This window comes from Polypterus senegalus, chromosome 10, assembly GCF_016835505.1.
Source record: "Polypterus senegalus isolate Bchr_013 chromosome 10, ASM1683550v1, whole genome shotgun sequence".
In the NCBI taxonomy this organism is placed as follows: Eukaryota; Metazoa; Chordata; class Cladistia; order Polypteriformes; family Polypteridae; genus Polypterus; species Polypterus senegalus.
In genome coordinates this window covers 165,158,558-165,182,153 of record NC_053163.1, presented here as the reverse complement: position 1 = coordinate 165,182,153, position 23,596 = coordinate 165,158,558, and the positions used below count along the sequence as shown (strand labels likewise).

The window sequence follows — 23,596 nt, the reverse complement described above, 5'->3', positions numbered from 1 at the left end:
ACGACATATTTAAAAAATCCAAAAAGAGCATAACAAAGAATAAAAAACACCAGCATAAAAAGACGTACATTTCAGATGTGAAGCCTCCTTTCAATAACTTTGCCTTCAGCACTTTATGCTTCCCTAAGCTTCGCAAAGCCCGCCCTTCCCTAATCTGCCCAATTACTTTCTTCCCAACCTTTGGCCCCGACCCACGTGTTGCAGTCTCAACCTTCGCCCCGCCCATTCCCTTACTAACCAGTTTCTCCTTTTTGCTCTACCACACCCACCAGAAGTAGCCAATCCACTTTCCCACTGTTCCCGCCCATTTCTTCACACGCCCTCCACTTTAAGCCCCGCCCACATTTAGCCCGCCAATCCGACCCTTCGTATTTCATTGGAGTTGTCCGGGGCTCGCGTACTCCAGTCCTGTGTTTGCAAACCCCCGCTTTGGTGCAGCAGTCCGATTCCTCCTAAAGTTCCTCTGCCTCGTTTGCCATCTTACACATATTGCTCCGCGCAGGATGGGTCAGTGGGGAAATGAACACTATGGCTGCTAGTCTATCTTTGACTCAGGTAATGTTTATTTTTTCTCCTTCTGTGTTATGTTTTTGGCACTGCTTCTCTTCAGAACACCTGAACTGTTTGAGGCCGGCGTGTTTCCTGGGCAAGAGGACAGCTAGTTACAAGCTGGCACTTGTAACAGTAAGGTGCGGCCTGGAAAAGTTTTGGCTACAGTGGAAAAGTTTGTCCCTGTAACCACGGAGAGTGGGGTACGGGCACCACTGTGGCGCCTCCGCTCACTCGGTGGTGTACGGGAGAGTCAAGTCTTCGGCGTCTGTCGCAGGGACACCGAAGCCGCTCTTGCGCAGAGCTGGTAGTCTCGTTTCCGTGGTATTTAGAGCTTGGCAGTCCCGAGGAGCGGGGAGGGGCCGGCTTGAGGGACCCTGGCGTTTCCGGTCACTTTAAAGAATTTGTAGATCACGAAGGAGGGGGGCAACTCATTGACTAATGGGAACAGCTGTGCAGGAAAAGTTCGCGTCTTTACTGGGATTGCGACAGCCGAACGCGGCCAATGGGATTGTGAGAGCGTCCCGGTGTCCCCGCCGGAGTAGAGGGGAGCGGTGTTAGCGCACTTGACACAACTGAGTCTGCGGTGCCGTAGAGAAGTTATGTCTGTTGTGTCTTCAGTTGGATGTAAAGGACACCCCTTTGACCAGGTCACATCTCCTGGGACGGTTGTAGCTGTTAAGAGCCCGTCTTTATCGCCTGACGGTGCTGTTCTGGAAGAATTTGGCTCCTGCCTTAGAGTCCGTGTGATGACAGACTTTCCTGCCACCACTTTGAATTGAGATCCTAATGAATTGCTATTCCCGCCTTTGTACCCGTATAGCTGTGGCTGTGGGTTTGCGAGCTCTGACGCCGATTACCGAATTTGTGACACATTGACTTGCATTCCCCTTAACATCAAATCGGGTTTCATTTGTCACATACAAATAAAAACAGAGTGCAGTGTGTAGTGAAATGTTTAGTTGCTAAACCCCATGACTGTGCATTGAAGAATACATCAAGACAATAAGTTATAATACACTACTTTAAAAAAAAAAAATAGTAAAAATCGTTAAATGTACGCAATACTATGACTATGATACATTTTTTGGATCAATTTTTATTTGATTTTAAAATGAGGAAGGGTATAGCAAAGTGAAAAATTTATATTTATATACTCACACACATTTGAATCTCCCCCATCAGTGCACGTCCTATTCTGAAGCTATGCAAAAAAAATATATATATATATATATATATATACGCCATATTCTAAACTTAACCATTTGTGACAAGGTCCTAATGTTGTCATTATATCTTATGTCTAAGCTTAAGACTTTCATCAGTAGCCCTAATGTTAATATTTGTGGGTATCTTTAGACGTCTTTTCCCAATGCTATTCTAAACTTAACTCCTGGTGACGGGGCTCTAATGTTAAAAGTCATGATACCTTATGCCTGATCTTTTACACTTTCATTAGTAGCTCTAATGTATGTGTGTGTATATATATATATATATATATATATATATATATATATATATTTTTTTTTTTTTTGCTAAAACACACAAGTCAGATAAACAAATAATTTAAAAAGTCTGAATTAGTATACACTAACCTAATTCAAGATTTCGATAGGAAGATATTATAATGATTTCTTTCAAGAATTAGAAATACATAATATACAAGCGTTGTTGCATCATATATTTGAAATATTAATATGTATGCTACAATGTAAATGTTTAAAGTCTAAATATTCTTGAGTGTATTAGAAAAAACATTAAAATCTAACCTCAAATTTATAATTCCTGATTTTGGGATAGTCTAAAATGATACCTCACATGCTTATATTTGAAATGTGTCACTTTTTAACCACCTTTGACTGGTTGTTACAGGACTAGGACTACTGCTAAATAATCAGGTGTCAAAAATACCTTGAAATAACGTAAAGCAACACTCCACATGCTTATGTTACTGATCTCCATTTTTTCCCCCCCAAAGTTTTGTGAAAAGAAGTAACTTTGACCCCTTGTTTCATTATGGGGTGGGACTGCTGGGGTCGGTTGATGTGGCATGCACAGCTTCAGCTTCTTCTGATCATTTTTGCAAAATTCACCTATTGGTTTACTCTTTACCATAAAGTTGTAACTTCCTACACAAAGTATGGTCCAAAAGGAGTGCAAAAATCTTAACGTTGTGCATTGCTAGACATCAAGATGAGTTTAATGATGTGGGTGATTTCTTGTACCTTCTTGAGTCAGGTGGCACTGCACAAAAAAACCTGAAGTGATTTCAAAGCGTTCTTAAGTACATTAATTTTTACAAACACAATGATTAACTGCTATTCCCTCCTGAGCGCTGAGGTCAATTACCGAATTTGTGACGTGAGACTGATGTCCACACAGACTTATATTAAGTTATCGTGCAGCTCTGGATACGGTCTTCATTTAGGTTGCAGCTGGAGTGTGGAAAGAAACTCCTCAGTTTCTCTCAACTGCTGTTCAGGCAGCTGTAGGATTTCACTTAGCATAGTACAAAGTTGAGGCCGTTGTTGGGATGGCTGGTTATCTCTGATATTTTTCTTTGCTCTTGTCTTAACGTTGCTTGTTGTAAATGTCCTGGAAGATAGAGATTGCACACCCAGTGATGTGTTCAGTTCACCTCCCCACTCTCTGCAGGGACTTATGGTCCCGATGTGTGCTATTTCCAAACCAAGCAGGATTGTTTCAGTGGTGGATACTGTATGTAGAAGTTCTTTAGCCTGAAGGGACTGAGGTGATGATGTCATATTGCCTTTTTACCAAGGTGTCCTTGTACTTGTACCATGGCAGGTCCTCTGTTATGTGGATACCAAAGTATCAGAAACTGTTCACTTTCTCCTCTTGAGTGCTGTTAGTTTTCAATTAGTGGTAGGGTCTCTGCTATTTTCTCCCAAAGTCCGTGATCAACTTCACTCCGGAGAAGGCTGTTGTCCTGATGCAAGTGTGACACACTCTGAGCTCGATCCCATTGCTGTTAGAGATCAGGCCATTCACAGCTGTGTCATCAGCAAACTTGACAATTGTGTTAGAATCATGTGCAGCCATGCAGTCATGTGTAGAGAGAGCACTGCAGATGGCTCAGACGTACCCCAAGTCCTAGAATGAGTTCTTGACCCTAACACCTCCCCTCCTAATAGTCATTTCCTGGAAAAACGGGTATGGCAGCTATCAGCTTTGACAGATTTTGAGGACCTTTGAACCTCAATTTGGATGCATGAATGTGAAGAATTAGTTCCATTATGTGTCTATGTGTGAAGGATCTGACAACAAACTGGTGTCTCCTGTTGTGAATTTTAATCAGACCTTTGTACCCTGCAAAAACAATGCCACGCGTCTCCTGGATGCACAGCAAAGTGAACGTGTAGATGTAAACCCTGACATTATATACAAAGCCTTGTATATCACCGACATGCTTTAGACAAGTGTTACAGTATCTGTGTTGGAGGACTGTAGTGTTTGTTCAGTACGTGCATACACTAACTGTCAAAAGTTTGGACACACCCATAAAATCTTCATATTTTGTATAGAAATTGGTACATTTTTTATCAAGATATCATTACTTCGATTTGAAAATACAGCCAATATATTACTGGTGTTTTCAAAGGCTATTGCTGCTTGTAATGACAGGTTCATTATCCTTATTGTTTATACTTAGTCATTTTAAGTACTAATTGGTTTATTGAGAAACCTCATTGCAAGGTACTGGCATACATAAGATTCAGCTCCCGAGTTCTCTAGTGCTGCTCAGAGACGTCCTAGACATATCAACCTGCATATTCCTGAACTTACCCCTTAACAGGGATAGCTGAATGGTATTGAAAGCATTGGAGAAATTAAAAAAAAAAAAAAAGACTAGAAAGCTCCACCCCCTGCTCACTTTGCCCGCCCACCCCCAGGTTTGGTTTACTGGATATACAATTTAAAGAGATTGTTATTTTCATGGGAATTGTTACTTATACATTATTTTCACTTTTACTTTAGAACTTTAGTAAAAACAATATTTGGAATTAACCTTTCTTCACATTCACAATGAATTTTGATTCTGTATTTGACCTTGCAAAGTACAACTGCCTGAGAGCGAATATCGTTTCTTTCTCTCTAATAAATAAAACGACTTTTTCGAATGTTTGTCCATGCTGTTTCTTCTTCGCTTTGTCGTGTCACCTAGAACATAGAAAATTATTGTCCTGGTAAACTTTATAAGAGATGAGAGCGCAGGAAGTGTGTCTGACAAAAGCATTCACACGACTGAGGTCTTGTTTGAAAATAGTTGTAAGTAAGGCGTGACTTGAAACGGTCTCATGCTAAAAGTCTCCGTCTCACAAGACTAAATACTGCACCAACGTTTTTGGAATCTTTTAATTCTCGTTGGCAACACAAATTAGACGATCTACAAGTCTCTGACTTAAAGTTTAAATCCGAACAATATATTTGATCTCTTTTCGTTATTCCGTTATTTCACCGAGTAATAATTTCCGTTTGTTAGCGCTAATGTGATCTTTCCTATTCTTTTGCTGATATTTTTAATTTTTAAACTTCCATTACCTCTAATCTGCTCTGCATGTGTACCACACCAACGTTTTTGAATTCTTTACGACCTTCTACTTTGTCATTTACTCGTCTTTTATTTCTGGCCCCAGATGTGATTAAATCTCTTATACGTCGCGGGACGTATAAGTGTCTCTCCGAGAAAATCACCTCTCCTCTCCTTTGAATATTTTTTTTTTTTTTTATAATCGAGAGACATAATCCTCACAGTGCTGCTAGCTTTTTCTAGGTGAGAATAAGCCTTGTACAGCAGATAGGTAATTTCATCCTCTGCTCCAGTCTTTGTCTGATAAGCAGACTGCAGTGGATCCAGGTGCACTACCAAGTGAGTACTCTCAAAGGTCATCATGATTGAGCGGGTGGCAGAGGATACCCTCAAGGTTGTCTACACAGTCCTTAAGAACTTGAGCACTGACTCCATCTGGTCCTGCAGCTTTCCCTTTGTGTAGCTTGATGCAATTATTTGTATGAGTGTCAAATATTCAAATTGTATTGAGAAAATGCAACTGGTAGATATGCAAACAACACTATAAACACAACCAGGATAGCACCAAAAAAAAAATAAAATGTAAAGCAACTTGATGCTCTATCTTTTGAACCAAACAGTTTATGAGCCGTGACAGACGCAGCAAATTTTTACAGTGGCTACCTCACGTTTGTGTTATTCTACCTGATGAACCAAATTGTTTTTTAGAGAGAATGCAAAATGTGCTGTCAGCTGGCATTGTTTCTTTAATTTGTAGCTGATAAAGGCTTTGTTTAGCCTATCCTCTGTTTGCAGATGTTAAATGAATTATTGTTTATTAACTTTATGGGATTTGCTAAAATACTCAAATGTTGGGGAGGCGGTAAGAGATATCTGCAGGAATGGATGGGTGTGGTATTAAAAGACAGTTCTGCAGGCAATTCTGATGCAAAAAGGCCAAAACAAACACTTTTCAACAATAAGCAACTTGAGGTCATGTCACGTTTAGCAAGTTTTGCAGTAGTTCAGTTGCAAACTTAATTTTCATGATCTTAGATAGTTGGAGGACAGTTGCTACGTCGTACTGTGCTAGCTCAGTAGTCTGACATATCCAGCAAGTTGCCCCAATAAAATCAACAGATTGTGTGGACGTGAGAGCTGACAGCCAGTTACAGCTCACTCGGATGTGCAGTGCGTGTAATGCAGCGATAAGGAAAGTGGGTGTTTTGGACCTCAAGAACAGAAAAGAGGGTTATCTGTCTGACATCTTGTGTTTTTATGTACCACTGTAGAATACAAAAGAAAAAGAAATGCATTAAATTACCATATCTGTTAACACTTCATGCAGGTCACACTCTGTGAAGCAGCACATTATTGTCTGTCAGAAAAGGGGGAAAGCAAAACTGTGCTGGAAAGTCATCACACGGTCACGTAATTTAACATGCTCAGCAATTTCTAGTCATGCAACTTGACATGGTCCGGCAACGAGATCAGCATCTACAGTTGTCAAGTCTGACATGCTTTCTGTCTACAAGTCGTGTAATGTGATGTCAGATTTACAGGCGGTTCAACAGAAGCTTACTTAAGTTTTTAATTATTAATAATCATGTGTTCTTGAACATGTGAACAAATCCTGTTGTGCATCTTAATGTCCATCACTTTAAACCCCAATCTTGATATGTTGTTGCACTGTGGTGTCATTCTTAAAGCTTATGATATGAAAGTGACACTGTAAATTATTTGGAACATTTGAGGAGTTAAAGAATTAACTTTATCTCACAATATTCTGTGTTTCTACATCAGCAGTATCTGGAATGTGCTGGAACTCCACCAATATTCATCTTTACATATCACGTCTAACACGGTTAGAAGTGTCTGTAAGAGTGCAATGTGTTTTTGAGATAAGAAGGCAGGCAACTAACAGGGATGATAATATAGCAAGCTAACTTAATTGGTTTGCAGCCTTTGCTTTTTTATTTGTTATAAAATAAAATCATCAAGCTGCCTGTATTTTTTTCGACATACTTGAATGGTGATTTTTGTTGCTTGGACATCTAGGTTGTGGTGGTAATAATTTAAGCACAACTGATCTTTAGTCTTGTCAGCATCAGCTAGCGTTTTCAATTCTGACCTTTTCAGTTTGGATGTCTTAGTTTTGTTCTAAGTAGTGAAAGGTAACTGTACCCCGTCCTAAACTCCAAATGTCCAAATACTTTTAGTGCATTAGCTGACTCTCTTTTTAGCATTTTAATGTTTTTCTCATAATTGAACCTAAGGGTTATTGCCCCACTGCTTTTAGTACCATGTGCAGTTCTTTGAGTTGACTGTTTGTTTAGGTATGTAGAGCTACTTTTAATACATCTATAGTACAGGAAAACAAAGAGCATTTGACTTTGCCAACATTCAAAGGTTTGATGATGGGGGGTCAGAGTAGAGTAGCCCCTCTTCACTTTTTGAACTGCCGTCATGCTCAGTACAGAGGATTACATGTTCTGTATGGTATGATGTATTCAGGCATCTGTGCAGCACCATTTACTGGGGTGCTGCAGCGAGGAGTGTTTACCTGTGGTCTGGTCTTGGTTCATATTATAAATATGAAACCACAAGGGCTACAGGCCACAGACTCGCCAAAATAATTTTTATATTTTGGTTTAATTTCTTTCCAGTGGGTTTCATTGACTAATTTAAATGTAATAATTGGCATCACCTTTCTGACAGAATTTTTTTTTTTTTTGTTTTGGGCACCTAGAACGACATTTATATGACAGTTTACCATAATCGTACATGAAGGTAGTATTTATTTTTCCACTTTGCTATGAAGTTTTGTGTCTCATGATTTCCTTTTGAAAGAGCCGTGGATCAAGATTAGGAAACGAGAAGCAATTTCCTTATGTAAAATCTTCATTATTACACAACTAAGAGTGCTGATGTGAACTTATGTCTCGGAGTTTGTGAACTCACTTGGAAGATAATATTTTGCACACTTAATTGTAAGCATTATAGGGAATCATATTTTCTCATTAGCCGGGTCGTTTAATATTGTTGAAGGAAAGGTTAAAAATCTCGTTGTAATTTCTCAAATGCTTGGTAACTTTTCAAAACATACATATACAGAAGTGCAGATTGTGAGACAATCTGTGAATACAGTACTGCATACATCTTTAAACACGTTTGTTCTTAACTGTGGACATTCCATTGGATGCTAATAAGAAGGTTTAGTGGTTTCTTCTGCTTCATAATTGACAGTCTACTTAGTGGAGTGAAGAAAACTACAATGAAGGGTGCTAGATGCAGATGTTTTCCAATTACTGCATATACTCGCGTATAAGTCGGGTCTTGAAACTCAAAAAATCAGACCCCGACTTATAAGCCCGTTCAAAAATGCGAAGCTTAATTTTTTTTTTTCTTCTTGCCTCCTCCAATCTCACACCAGTTTCTCAGACACATCAAATTTTGTTGCAGCAGCGTAGTTACTGATTTCTTTCGCTACGTCAATGATATTTTAATTGAAAACCTACTTCATATTTTCTTCTGATCGAACACTCCTTCGTAGATAGGGGGTGGAGATACAAAAAACACAAATCAGTGCAAACGTCGCTTCAGAATAGTTCGGCTATTACCGTGTTGTCACATAGGCACACTAGAGAGAGAGAGAGTTTAGGAGCACATGCTGATACAGCGCATTGCTGCACCCACATAGGAAAAAAAAGGCAGTGTGCTCTGTGGTTACTCTCTCAGGGGGGCGTTAGCATATCGTAATCTCTTGGACCAATAGCATGAGTTTTCTGCAGTCGACTTATACGACCAACGTTATAAAATACCAGAAATTATACGGTAAAATCAAGTCCCAACTTATCCGCGAGTATGTACGGTATTTGAACATGATTGTGATGTCCTGCATTAAGAAACTGTTGCTCTAAATAAGATCAGCATTGTTGTCTGTTGCTACTTCCGCCTTATAATATTGGCATTTTCAAATTTTAATTTTTCCTTTTTTCCCAATAGAAATATTCAAAAGTGGTGCAGTGATTAACATTTTTTTACTTCACTGTAAAAATAAAGCCCAGAGATCAATTGTTTGCCTTACACTTGGTGTGGATCTTACACATCACCCTCTTGTCTTCATAGTCATAACCTCACCTTCCTTTCCCAATCAACATTTACTGCAGTTTCTTCCCAAATGCCAAAATATGTTCAAGTTTTATTAAGTTCAGTCTATAAACTAGCCTGTTAGGAGTAAGTGTGGATGGGAGTATGAAGGTACCTCCTGATGAACTGGCATTCTGTCTGGAATTTCTTTGTCTTTTGCATTGTCTTTCCAAAGTGGAGTCCAGCTCATTGTAAGCCCATAGTAGAAAAGGTGGTTTCATAAAGTGAGTGAATGGATGTAGAATAGACCTCTTACAGAGGAGACGAATGATACCAGTCAAACTAACTTGTTAGTGCTGGTCTGTTTTGTATAATAATTCAGAGTCCCCTTTTCTTTCTGTGTTGTTAGTAGTCTGCATTCAAATAACCCTTCGTCCCTTCAGACAGCTCTGTATCTGTATAAGGGCAAGATAGTCCACATTTGCAAAGAACGCTGCATCCCATGAGTAAAATGCCAATTGCTGCCAACATTTGAAAACTAACATGAAACACAGCATATTGTAATTTATTCTGAATGCATGTCATATCAGATCTCATAAACTGTTGTCCTAGTGCTTATACAATAGGCTTGGGGGTATTAAACTAGGGTGCCTTAAGTGTGTGCGTTTTTGTTTTTGGTTTTATCTTCTTCTTTCAGCTCCTTCCACTAGGGGTCGCCACAGTGGATCATCTTTGTCAAGTCACTATGATCCATTCCCCCATACTCTTAACATGAAGTCATTGCACACTGGCGGTGGGAGTTAAAGCAAAAAAAAAATAAGAGTGATTTGCATTGTGAGAGTCAAAGGAGAAGAGCCTGACAATCAAGACAGACATTTTGTGTTGGTATCCATTTGGTGGAGAGATATTACTGTATGTCATTTTCATCTGGCCTAGGATGTTAGGCTGGTTGGGATGTGTAGCATTTTTACCAGGTAAAGTTCATTTTCATGTGTGCTGGATTAAACTTTATGATCTATAATGGCAGTTGAATGGAGATAGGTGGCACAGTGGAACAGGTATTGATTGATATTTTACAGCACCATAGGCACAGGTACTGATCATTCTTAAGAATGATTTATTATCGAGTTTAAAAAAAAAAACCCTTGCTAAGGGGAGTTCAAATGTTAAAACGCCTCTTTGGCAGAGTGTACTTCCACCCATTATAGTTTTTATAGAATTCTTGAAGTGAGGAATAAGGGAAGTATAAAGGAAACGCCACCCAGGTCGACTCGAAGTGATAAAGGGCTCAAGGTAAGGAAACAGATGTCTTGAACACCAGCTGGGCAATATGTATTCTCTTGTTGTTGGCACTGGATTTTGATATAATCAAGGCTTTTTGGAAAATTAAGTGCCGATGATGTCAACACTAATAATACTTTCAACTTGAGGCTCTTACTAAAGTCAAGACTTTTTTTTGTCATATAATGAATTGCAAAAGCCTATTCATGCTTTTGTCTCCAAATGCCTGGATTACTGCAATTCTGTTTATGCTGGTGTGTCTCAATCATCTTTGTCTCCCCTCCAGCTGGTTCTGAATGTAAATGCCAGGGTGTTGACTGGCACCTAAAACAAAGGGAGCATATCTCGGCTGTACAGCTTCAAGCACAGTATAGGGTGAAGTTTAAGTTGTTAATATTTGTATGTAAGGCATTGTATGGGTTTGGTCTTTCACATATTGCTGAGCTTCTTACCATTCTGGTCCTCGGATTAGTTATTGCTGTGCATTCTGTGGACACGTTGGAAACTAACAGGTGACCATGCTTTCGCAGCAGTGGCACAGAGGCTTTGGTCCGCTCTGCCTTATGAAATTAGAGCTGCTCCCCTCTCCTTCTTCTTTCGGCTGCTCCCATTAGTGGTTGCCACAGCGGATCATCTTTTTCCATATCTTTCTGTCCTCTGCATCTTGTTCACCTGCATGTCCTCTCTCACTACATCCATAAACCTTCTCTTAGGCCTTCCTCTTCCCTGGCAGCTCTATCCCCACCATCCTTCTCCTAATATACTCGCCATCTCTCCTCTGCACATGTCCAAACCAACACAATCTCGCCTCTCTGACTTTGTCTCCAAACCTTCCAACCTGAGCTGACCCTCTAATGTCGTCATTTCTAATACTGTCCATCCTCATCACACCCAATGCAGATCTTAGCATCTTTAACTCTGCCACCTCCAGCTCTGTCTCCTGTGCCACCGTCTCCACCCCATATAACAGTTTTAAATCTAAATTAAACCAAAAGCCAGGGAATAAAAACAAGAGCTTATTCTTATTATGATTTAGACTTGTGTACTAATGCTGTGTATAGAGTTTTTTTTAGTTATTTGTTTGTATTTATGTTGTATTAATTTTTAGTTTCTGTGAATTGTATTTTTACAGGACAGTTGTACGTTTTTTTTTTAATTTTTATTGTAAAACACTTTGGTCAACTTATTTTTATGTTAAATGTGCCATATAAATAAAGCTGAATTGACTTGACTTGATTTGATGTTATAACTCGGCACCAAAGTGAGCAGCAGAGATTTGTGGCAGCACATTCTCTTTACTGCCACAGCCCCTCCTGTATTCCTGCTGTTGCATTTCCCTAACGACCCTCCCTTATTTGAATATTTCTGTGCAACAGGGAATTGCGCTTCATCACTTAACTGTGTGCATGGTTAGAAATGCACGTGCACAGAAACAAGTCTGCATGCAGCAGTTAAGCGTTGTGGTGATTACAGTTTCTCTGGATGGTAACTGCTTTAATAAATCTGTACAGCCAGTATAGTTTAAGCACGTCTTCAGATTTGACAGATAAAGTGCATTAGTGTTGGGTCAGGACTAAAATTTTGACTTTGGTACGTGTACTTCTGTCCAAATGATAGTACCGTTCAAAAAACAAATAGCTCTAAACCCCAATTCCCTGCAACAGCATGCTTCTACGGTTCACCACATCTCCCTGCCTTGCCACACTCCACAGTTACCTTTCGAAATCTGCAACATTTAGAGAGACAAATGGTAATCCGGTGTGGTGTGGAGGTGAGGTGTTTTGGCCTCACAGTGTGCTGATAAATGTGGTCGTTCCAGTCAAGTCGTCATTGCGTTATTAAAGAGGGGGCAGCAGCAGCACCGGTTTGTTTGCACTTGGAGTATCAATTTGGAAAGCGAAAGAATGAATGCTAAGCCCAAGGTCTTTTAAACATACCGTTTATTTCAGATACTGAAAGTACCAAATTGCTGGTTCTGTGCAAGCCGTTTGATATACTGGATTTGCTTTCCTGTACTCTTTCATTAGGCGGAGTGGTGGCTCTGAGGCTAGAGATCTGCACTGGCAATCGGAAGGTTGCCGGTTCGAATCTCGTAAAATGCCAAAAAGGGACTCTGCTCTGTTGGGCCCTTCAGCAAGGCCCTTAACCTGCAATTGCTGAGCGCTTTGAGTAACTGATAAAAAAGCGCTATATAAATGTAATGTATTATTATTATTATTACTGGCGTAGTGCGTAACCCTAAAGTGCTTAAAAGTAATTTGTGGAAGCCAATTTACTGAACAGGCTAGTCTTCTTGCATACTAGGACAGTAAATTTAAAATAGCTGTTTGGAGCATTTGGCAGCAGTTTTGAGTTTGAGATGAAAAGGTTAGACATTAATAAAAGGTACACTTTGCATAATTTTGTCTATCGTATAGTACAGGCCAAAAGTTTGGACACACCTCCTCCTCATTCAATGTGTTTTCTTGATTTTCATTGGTAGATTCTCACTGAAGGCATCAAAACTATGAATGACCACATGTGGAGTTCTGTACTTAACAAAAAAAAAGGTGAAATAACTGAAAACATGTTTTATATTCTAGTTTCTTCAAAACTCTGATTACTGCTTTGCACACTCTTGGCATTCTCTCGATGAGCTTCAACAGGTAGTCACCTGAAATGGTTTTCACTTCACAGGTGTGCCTTATCAGGTTATTTAGTGGAATTTCTTGCTTTATCAATGGGGTTGTGTTGTGCAGAAGTCAGGTTAGTTGGACGATCATTTATTTTTCAACAGGACAATTACCCCAAACACACCTCCAGGCTGTGTAAGGGCTATTTGACCAAGAAGGAGAGTGATGGAGTGCTGGAAATGGTCATGAAAATCAAGAAAACACCTTGAATGAGGAGGAGGTGTGAACAAACGTTTGGCCTGTACTGTACTTAAATAATTGGAACTGTATAAAATGTGGTTTTTATTTGTAGGTAATAACTGTTGTACCAAAACCAGTTTTATTTTCTTCTGCATGAGTTCAGTCTTATTCTCAGCAAGTGAAATACACGTTTAGATGGACTGAAAACACATTGACTTGGCTAGTCTTCGACATGTCCCTTTCTTCTCATTAAGTACTTCATTGTTAAACATTCTGCCGACATAACTATGAAGTACTGATCATTGGGTTTGGAATTTTTGTACGCCATATACATTTGGTACACTTCTGAAGTACTTTTTCTGTAATAATCTTTAGTTATATTATTTATTAGGATGATTAAATAATTTCCAGAAGCAGTTCCTCATGCTCAGAACATCTCTCTAAGTACAGCGTGTTTCACTAGTAGTGTGGTAGCCTGGCTCTCCCGTTACTAGAGTTTGATGATCTTTGCTGTATCTGCCCATAACACCTTATTTTCAGATTTTACTGGTTTACAGCAATACTTCAAGTTCAATTTGACTTTTTATTTTTTGGTACTACTCTGCAATTTGTTGTTAATTGCCAAACTCTCCCCTGGCTACTTTTTAATTTTATAACGGAACAGTAACCAAATCTTCAGTGTTGTGTTTTCTAAATAGGTTTTCTTTCAAAGTGCAGTTTATATTACAGAAACAATGCTATTAGCTGTCTTTCTGCTTTACAATAAGATACTCCTTAAGATCTCTGCAGTGACAATCAATGGAAGGTCTGGTGATGAGCTGTGAACCACCGTCACAACCGGATGATGATGTGAATAAGAGATTGTGTCCTCCAAACGATTCACCCTCTTTTGGGCCTAGATTTGGTTTAACTGCGGGCCGACTCCCCCTCACTCTGTTGGTGTCCCATGTTGTCCTCTACTTTGTAATGTATTCTCCCTCAGGATTTGGGGGGAACAATGTCAATAGGTGGTTTGGCTATTTAGTATTTTACTTATTACTTGTTAAACAGTGATTTCTTCCTTTTAACTTCTTGTTGCATATCTCTGATAAACGAATAAGATCACTAGCATTTCTGTCATAAAACAATTCAACAATCTACATGTCTCTTGTTTTCTTACTGAATCAAAAGACACACACAAAGGAATCTTTTATCACCACACATTTGCAGTAAATTCATTTGTGCAATCAGTACAACAGGGAACACTAAGGATTTATCTCAAAATGTATGAATTAATGGGACGCAAAAGTAGAGAATACTGTAAAACTTTAACAAAGTTCTGTACAAAAACATTGAAAATGAAAAGTGCCATTCTATTCTCTCGCTTCATATACACCTTTATTTCTGTCTGAATTACTTGTTTATACAGTAGAAAAAAAATTAAACTTAATTCTTCTGATGTGTGTGGGGAGTGTTTTATAAGAGGCGTTTCCCATTGACATTGTGGAATATTGTTTGGGCAGGTGGGCCTGCCTTGGGGAATCGTTGCAGCACTCAGGCGGTTGGTCTCTTTCTTTCTCTCAACCATGAGGTCTGTAATCCTTCTATATAAAAGCGGTCAGGATTGTCCTTCCGTCCCGTGAGTGCTACGCAGGCGCACAGTTTCACACACGCCCCGTCCATTTTGCAATTCACGATAGGATTTGTAGTTTCGTTTTTCCAGATAAAAAATGATTTTCTACTCCAGACTGTGCGATATCTTCTTCTTCTTCTTCTTTCTTACTATATAAAAGCGGTCGGGATTGTCCTTCCATCCCGTGAGTGGAAAGCGTAGCGGTATTCCGCTTATCACAGACTTACTACTTGCAGCTTGCGGTACGAAGCGACATGATGTGAGCAGAGTTCTGGTGCTCCCATCGTTCCCTTGCTTCCTTGAAAAATAGACAAAATTATGTCTCTGGAAATCATGTTGATGGAGTACAAATGCCTCACCGCGTAGTAAATATCAGGGGGGTTCAAAAGGGTGACCTCAATATAGAAAAAAAGTTTCAATTTCATCACAAAAATAACAAACTATGAGTATTAAAGTAATACCGCTCAAATGCAATATAACCAAATGAATGAGTTTGTATAAAATATCAGATTGATCAACATATTGAATTGCCTTAAGAAGTGGTCAACTTAAAAGTCGGTCGCCTTAAAAGGCAGGTCAGCCTAGTACTTATAAAAGCATGAGGGTCTTTCATTCTTTAAAGAAAGTGATGACTAATTGGAAAAATGAGTAGCAGTTATCTTTATAGCAGCAGCAATAGCTCGTTACACAGATACTAAATATATTTTGGAAAGCAGCATTTATTAATTCAGTATGTTATTCAATTATCCTCAGAATTTCTGAGTGTATAAAACATCCCAGGCTGCCATTGAACTATTGGATATCCTATCAAATTTCTCATCAGTGGTTCCTGTCAATCCAACTCTGCACTTCACTTGAACTGCTCGTAAAACCCATCTTGCAGAATCAGCCAGACAGACCTGCTAGAGACACTCATTTGCAGCATTGGCTTTACCGATAAATGTGTTCTGTTTGGCTTATTATACCCCTTCCATCAACCGGCCTCCACCTCTCTGCTGTAAACAGGATATTGTGGAGGTTGAAGTTCTACATCTGATTAACGATTCAGGTACATTTTTAAACCTCTAAGTTCAGTAAGCAAACCAGAATTAACAAAACAAAAAAAAAACTTGCAAAATGCTGTAAGATTCTTTAAAAAGAAATGCTGTGTTAATCAAAAATAAGCAGTGGACTAAACAAAAATGGGAGAGTTCTAATGGAAAATGTTGCGCTGGGAGTGCTGCACTGCAGGATGCACTATTATGATGAGACTAGCTTATGAATCAAAAAATTATAGGCAACCAAAATGATAATACAATATTTGCATCATGGAAGGATATTAAAAATGGCTGAACTTCCACAAGAACATGAATCACAATTTCACGTTTGCAAGGCACATTATATTTAGAGGTGGTTTTTATGTAATTGCTCCAGTTTGTCTTTATACCTTACACAAGTACACTGGAAGTATTGTTGATGTTAAAGTAAAAACGATTCAGCATTGCTTTTACTTTCCACTCCCTCCTCTAAAAGTGAAAGCACTTTCAAGTCCTCTGAACAGTATAGTTTGTGTTACGGGAGCCATAATGATGTGGATGAATGAGAATTAAAGGGACTTGCTCTTTCCCTCAGCGGTATTTTCAATGTCATTAGGAGCGTGACTCATTGCAAGTCATCTAGAGTCCACAAGATATTCCTTTGTTTTGCTGACATTGAGGGATGGATCATTATTGAACCGTTTAGTAAGAAATGTTACTACCTTCACTTTAGGCTTTGTCATCATTGTTGGTAATCAGACCCTCTGCTGTTGTGCAGTCAGTAAATGTGCTGATCAGATGTATTCCTGCTTGGCAACCCAGTGCTCTGTTGAAAAGGAAAACGGCACATGGACGGGGCACGGCTGTCTTTTATGTCAAAAAGTGTTGAAAGCCTTCGCATGAGTTCATTTAGCGTGGCGCAGACGTTTTCGTAGGGTGCACCCACAGACCATTCTCATTCAGTAAGTCCTTACTTAGCATTCCAAAATACAACTGTTCTGTTCAAGATCACAAGACCATTCCTCGCAAGGATATTACTTTGAGCATCAATAAGTCACAACGATAGAGTTAACAGTCAGAATGTTGAAGTCATTATATCAAGAGTGAAATGTCCGTCCATCCATCCATCCTTCCATCTGTCTTCCAAATCCACTTTTTTAGAATAGTTTTGAGGGGCAGCTGTAGCTGATCCCAGCAATCAGCTGGAACAACACTTGGATGGGGTGAACACGTATGCACACACACACACACAGGCCAATTTAGCAAAGGCAATTCACCTAACCTGCATGTCTTTGGACTATGGGAGGAGCACCTGGAGAAAACCCAGGTGGACATGTTCAGGAAATGCAAACTACACACATGGAGCAGCTGGGAATGCAAACTCCAGTCTCCTTGTGCCAACCAAGTGTGCCACCCAAGATGTAACCTTTCATTACATAAAACACTTCCTTGTATCTGTACTCTAAAGTATGTGATTGTGCACAGGCAGTTGCATTCGAAATATTAAATGTTGATCTGTAGGTCTTTCTTGCCAGGTGGCATCTTGCTACTTCATGAACTGTTTTAACCCCCTCCTCATACATTCATTACGTGATTGATGGCTGAGCACCCCGAACTTCCACAGGGACTGCTTATCATGACATGACTCTGTAATGTGGCATAATTATATCTCTATACATCTGTTATTTAGGCCAATAATGGTAATTATTTGAGTATATGCAGAGCAAAGGTGCTCTTCAGGTTAGACAAGATTGGTGCGTTCAGGGATTTCTGGAATTTCATTAAAGAAGAAGCCATGGTGTGTCTGTGTTATGAGTATAACAATTTGGCTGTATGTATTTATATATCTTGAGATAATACTTTCTTTGAACCAAATGCACCTTAGAGTTTTGCCCTAAGTGTATTCGTTAGTTGTTATCCATCTTGGTAATCAACAAGCCTACTACAAATTTTGTCACATTTTTTGGTCTTCTTTGTTTTAAAACTGTCCCATTTTGTTTAAAAGTTTGATTAAACCAACCTGGCACACTCTGCCATGGTCACCAAATGCAAGCAGCAGAATACTCTGCGAGTCTGAGCACAGAAAGTAAAACGGGTGGCGTTTGGAAGAATTAAGGTGTCCTGCGTTCGTAAAGCAGGAAGTGGCAGAAATGGTGATTCGTTGATTTTAAGCACATATTGATTTACTGTACTGTCTCCTCTTGTTTTTCTATGTATGCCAGTTATTACTTTTATTATTCTTGCATATTTTTCCTCGTAGTGTACAAACATGATTTGGAGCAACTAAGATCACGGTCACCCCTGTCATTTGTTTAGGTGCATTATGGTTTCTTTGTTGGTTGCTGGCAAAATTTGCACCAAACGCATATCATGAATGCTAAAAGTGTGATGTTTGTGTATGACTATGTCCCTGTTCTGTATCACCTACATTGTATGAACAGCATAAAGTGAAATTTAAAGCATTCAGTCTCAAAAAAAGACTGCAGATGAAAACTTTGGGTATATCAATTGCTTTTTAGCCAAAGATATTTATTGTATTGTGTAAATGTCAATGAAGTACAAAAAGAGCTGCTTAATAAGCTTTATTCAGACTAAATATCTCAAGACTTTATATGAAAATACTGCATTAAAAAATGCTTGTCTATAGAAAATTCAGTAAATGCTGTTTTTATTTTTATTTGGTAGATACTCCACAGTACCCTGCAAACATTTAGCTAAGAAGCTGGCTACATAAATGCTGAAAGCCGCAAACTTAAAAGATTATCTGGTTAGCACTTTAAAGGGGAAGTTCATCATTTTTGACATTCTGGTTCAATGTACAGTTCATTGGGGTTAATGTCAGCTGCTTAAACTTAGTGCCTGGGTTTTTTTTAATAGTTTGTTGCTCATTTTTTGAAGTCATTAAAATCTAATTCTTTTACCCTGTCTATAGTGTACTGAATTCAATCACATTTCCATATAAAATATTGTTGTTTGTTTTTTTAAATCTGCAATGCTTAGGCAGTAGAGCTCTGGTATTCCACTGAGATTCCGGTCCATACTGACATGACTACGACACACAAGTTCTGCAGATTTGTCAGCTGCACACATAAAGCTCCGGTTCTACCACATCCCAAAGGTGTTCTGTTGGATTCAGATCTGGTGCCTTGGAAGACCTCTGAAGAACTTTGAGATCCTTGTCGTGTTCATTAACCAATTTGAGACCATTTTTGCTTTGTGACATGGTGCGTAGCCGAAAGAGGACGGGTAAATTGTGGCCATGAAGGGATGCACGTGGTCAGCAACAATACTCACACTGGCCATGTACCAATCAATGACTGATTGGTATTAATGCGCCCAAAGTGCGCCAAGAAAACATTTCCCAAGCCATTCCTCCGCCATCACCATCGGCCTCAACTTTTGGCTAAATTTTAGAGCTACTGAATAAATTGGGGAGAAGGTTGTTCCAACTCTCAAGCCTTGTGAAGTAAAGACCTTGTGATTATAAAGTATTATAAGGTAACATAGATGTGTTTAAAACTGAATGGGTGTTTTATGGAGAGAAGCAGGTAGTTTCTCTTCACCTTCCCTTTGGCTTGTTTTTCTTTTGTCTTCCTCAAGATTTGATTTTTGTATGTTTATACCCAGGAACATTGCCTGTTAAATTTTACTCTTACCTGTAATCAGAGCATGCTCACTTAGGTTTGTGAAATATGAAAAAGATTGTATGTTTTGTGTCTCTTGAAATTATTTGCATTCTTTTTTTATGTCATGAAAAACAGCTATCAAGTGGAAATCCTGTCTATGAAAAGTACTATCGGCAGGTAAGCTAAAAACATTTTTTTTTTGTCTCTTATATCTTTTGAAAATAAGTGTGGAAGATATTGTGAGTAAAGCTTATTTTTAAAAATATTTTTGTAATCTTAGTCTGCTGAGGGCAGAGTGGTGGCTCTGAGACTAGGGATTTGCACTGGTAATCGGAAGATTTCCGGTTCGAGTCCCATAAACGCCAAAAAGTGAGTCTACTCTGTAGAGGCCCTTAACCTGCAATTGCTCCATCCTGTGTATGACGTTAATCTGCATCCAGCCCTGAATGTCGGCCCTCCAGCCTGCAGGGAAAACCTGGGGGTTGGTGGCAGAATTGGCACTCCAGCCACCATAAAAAAAAAAAAACAAAACCTCACACTGGTTCCAGTCCATCTGAACTTGTGTGGTGCTGAGGTGTCACCCATCGCATGGCTGCGCTCGGGTCCTAATTTAGATCCTGACTTGGTTTGTCATGTGGAGGGTGCAGCAATGTGCTCTATTAGCGCCGGCTCCTAACCGCTCTGTCTCCTCTTAGTCTGCTAACAGCATTTTTACATCACTAGTATAAATAACAAGCAGTGGAAGAGGAACGTGGTACTTTGATAATTGATTAATACTGGTTTTATAAAGCATTTATCCATTAATAGGCCATGTTTTCTTAACACATGCTTCAATAAATTGACGGATACAGTAATCTGTACATGTGACCAAGAATAATGTAGTTTTGCCTTTTTATATATTGGTTTTTATCAGTCCGTCATTATCCAACCTGCTATATCCTAACTAAAGGTTCATGGGGGTCTGCTGGAGCCAATCCCAGCCAGCACAGGGCGCAATGTAGGAACAAATCCCGGACACGGCGCCAGGCCACCGCAGGGTGCACACACTCCCACAAACCAAGCACACACTAGGGACAATTTAGGATCGCCAATGCACCTAACCTGCATGTCTTTGGACTGTGGGAGGAAACCGGAGCGCCCGGAGGAAACCCACAAAGACACGGGGAGAACATGCAAACTCCACGCAGGAAGGACCCGGGAAGCGAATTATTAGTTTTTATTTCTATATTATTTCTGATCTTGATTGAAATTCACTGTGTATTTTTACTTTTAACTTAGCTTTTACTTCACAAAGACATTTTATTTATATATATATATATATATACACACATACACACACACACACACACGCACACAAGAGTTAAAAACTAACGGCAGGTGTATCTATTCACAAACCAAATGTGAAATTCTTGCTAATATATTTTGATTCATTTTGGGACCCTTACAGGCCCAGGTTAGCCCTTGTACAAGTCTGGTTGTGACAACAACTAGAAATATTTTTAGTAAATTATTAGTTCAGTTAAGTATTTTAATAGTTTTGTTTAGTTTTACTTTTTCATTTCGGTTTTGTTCATTATTTTATTTCAGTTTACGATTTTTTTTTTTTTAATAGTTTTAGTTTTGATTTTAATTAACTATAATAACCTTGTATGTGACTGTACTACTAGAACAGTTCAGACATAGCCCATACCTTACAGCAGAGCACAAAAAATAATTCTGAATGCAAAACATCATGCAGTCAGTATATACAACACATATACTGTAGATGTGTACTTACATACAGAGGTTTATAATGAATAAAAATGATGTGGAGAGTGAGAAATGTGTGCTGTTTTAGTGTTTGTGTTTAGATTCCCAGAGGGGGTACTGAATATACGTGGTATTTACAGGTGCGCTGTCTGTGGCCACATGTAATGCTATCCTGTTTCATCCTTAACTTGTTACTGGAAAAACATGTCATTGGGTTTATAAAAGAAGAGGCCTAATGTGAGGACTTTGTTGGTGCTTTTTATTGGTTCCTGAGGTTTATGTATTCCCCTAATGCTGCACCAATGTCTTTATAAGCATGAACTTATTACTTTGGGTAGCAGAGTGGTAATATGCTGTAACACGTTCACAATATTATGGGTTTGCAGTCAATCAGTAAATGATTTCAAATGTAATACTGAATAACGGTTTTATTTTTGTACGTGCAATTTTAATACACATATGAGCTATTGCTATCTAATTGTACAGAGGGCCCTACATTATTACTTCTTTAGTCATCCTTAAATATCATTATTATGCTTTTTTTGTTTTTTTTCCCTTCTTGTTATTGCTCATAAAAGACTTAATACAAATTTGCATCATATGTAGTTTTTGACTTTCTTGTGGAGGAAATAAAAAGGAGAAGTTTATCAATTTTCTATTCTTTCCTTTTTTTTTTTTTAAACCTCATCATTTTTTAGTTCAATGTCTCATGGTGCACCACACCACCTAGCATATTGTCCTTTTTTAAGGTATTAGATGGGAATTCTCCAACACTATTAATGCAAATTACAGTGTAATTCTCATAAAAGCAAGCATTTGAACATTCTTAAAGATATGGTTTGAGGAACATCTCTTTGAATATTTTAAGTTCTATTCTCCCCCACCTGACAGTGCAGTTTAAATATCAGCCTCAATTCCAAAAAAAGGTTAGACAGTACGAAAAATGATAATAAAAATGGAGCGATTTCCGAATTTACCTTGACTTGTATTAAAAAAAACAGTTTAAAGGCAAGGTAGTTCATGTTTTACCTGATCCAACTGCATTGTTTTTTTTTTTAAATAGGCGTTTATTCTGAAATTAATCCAGCACATTCCAAAAAAGGTGGGATGGGTGTAGTTGAGGACTAACAATGAGGTGACAAGTTGAAATAAAAAGGTGTTGTGAAAGAGGCGAGTCAATCGTGTTATAGTACAGACCTCTAGAAAATGCCTTGTCCTTTTAAATAAAGGGTGGGTTTGAGGCTTGCCGGTTTGCTAAAAGATCAAATAATCCAGAACTCTGAGGGCAACGTTCCCCACAGACAAATCCGTAGGATTTTGGGTGCATCACCCTGTCCAGGGGACAGTATATTTCGAAGATTCAAGGAATCTTGTCAACTCTTGGTGCATAAAGGACAAAGCCAAAAACCACTTGTGAATGTGCCTGGCTTCAGTTCCGTGAGATGTCACAGTCTTTAAAACTGTCATGCATGTGTAGTGGATGTCATATTTAGGGGTTAAAGCCCCCCCTGCAGCGCAGCACTGACATAAGCCAAAATAGAAAGAGTAATGGCTGCTCAGTAGCCTGTTTGAGGCGTGTATGCAAGTGAAGGTCTCCAGTAGATGAGTGGTATAGATGGACCGCATCACTGAGCAGTAGGGTGGACTGACATGAGAAGATGGGGAAAAAGACTCCATTGACCTGTTCTGTTAGACAGAACTGTGAAATGGACAGAAAGAGGAAAGTTCTGCTAAAAACGTTTTTCCTACACAATGCTTGTTTTGAGTTTTATACTGGTTTTCATCAATTATTAAGGGAATAACATTTCATGGATACATCTGCACTGTATTCACATTATGATACACAACAGAATAACTCATCAGCCTTTACGTGTATAATACAGTGTGGAACTTGTATGCATTAGGTTTGGAAATTTGGCATCAAAAGGTCTGTATTGAGACAGTGGCAGTAGTACAAAGTTTTCTCCTATAATGCAAATGGCGGCAACCACGATGTTGTATTGTATTTAAATAATATGCAAAATCGCTCAACCTATACTGCCACAAGCTGCATCATAAATTTTTAAAACTGTGTATGTTTGCAGAAATGGTATATTATTAGCTAATTTTGGGGTAAAACATTGACAAGTTAAAAGATTGCCCTTCACAGCAGCCTTGTGTGGCGGTCATTTTTATTTTCACAAACCTATTGCTACGATTGATCTGGTTAACTTCTAATTGGTTACACCATACATCGAAATCAGATTCATTCTCTTGCTTATCTGATGTGACTGAATTATCTCAAAACTGCA

General features: G+C 38.9%; 1 protein-coding gene across 2 annotated transcripts in view; it reads left to right on the top strand.

Annotated features, from left to right (window-relative positions):
• The first annotated feature begins 439 nt into the window (after positions 1-439).
• Positions 440-23,596, top strand: part of eps15 (epidermal growth factor receptor pathway substrate 15) — a 73,015-nt gene continuing 49,858 nt past the window's right edge. For both annotated transcript variants that reach the window (XM_039767273.1, XM_039767272.1), the window contains exons 1-2: positions 440-555; positions 19,692-19,733. In XM_039767273.1, the coding sequence (XP_039623207.1) occupies positions 520-555; positions 19,692-19,733 (78 nt within the window). In that variant the 5' untranslated portion in view covers positions 440-519. The remainder of the gene's footprint in view (positions 556-19,691; positions 19,734-23,596) is intronic.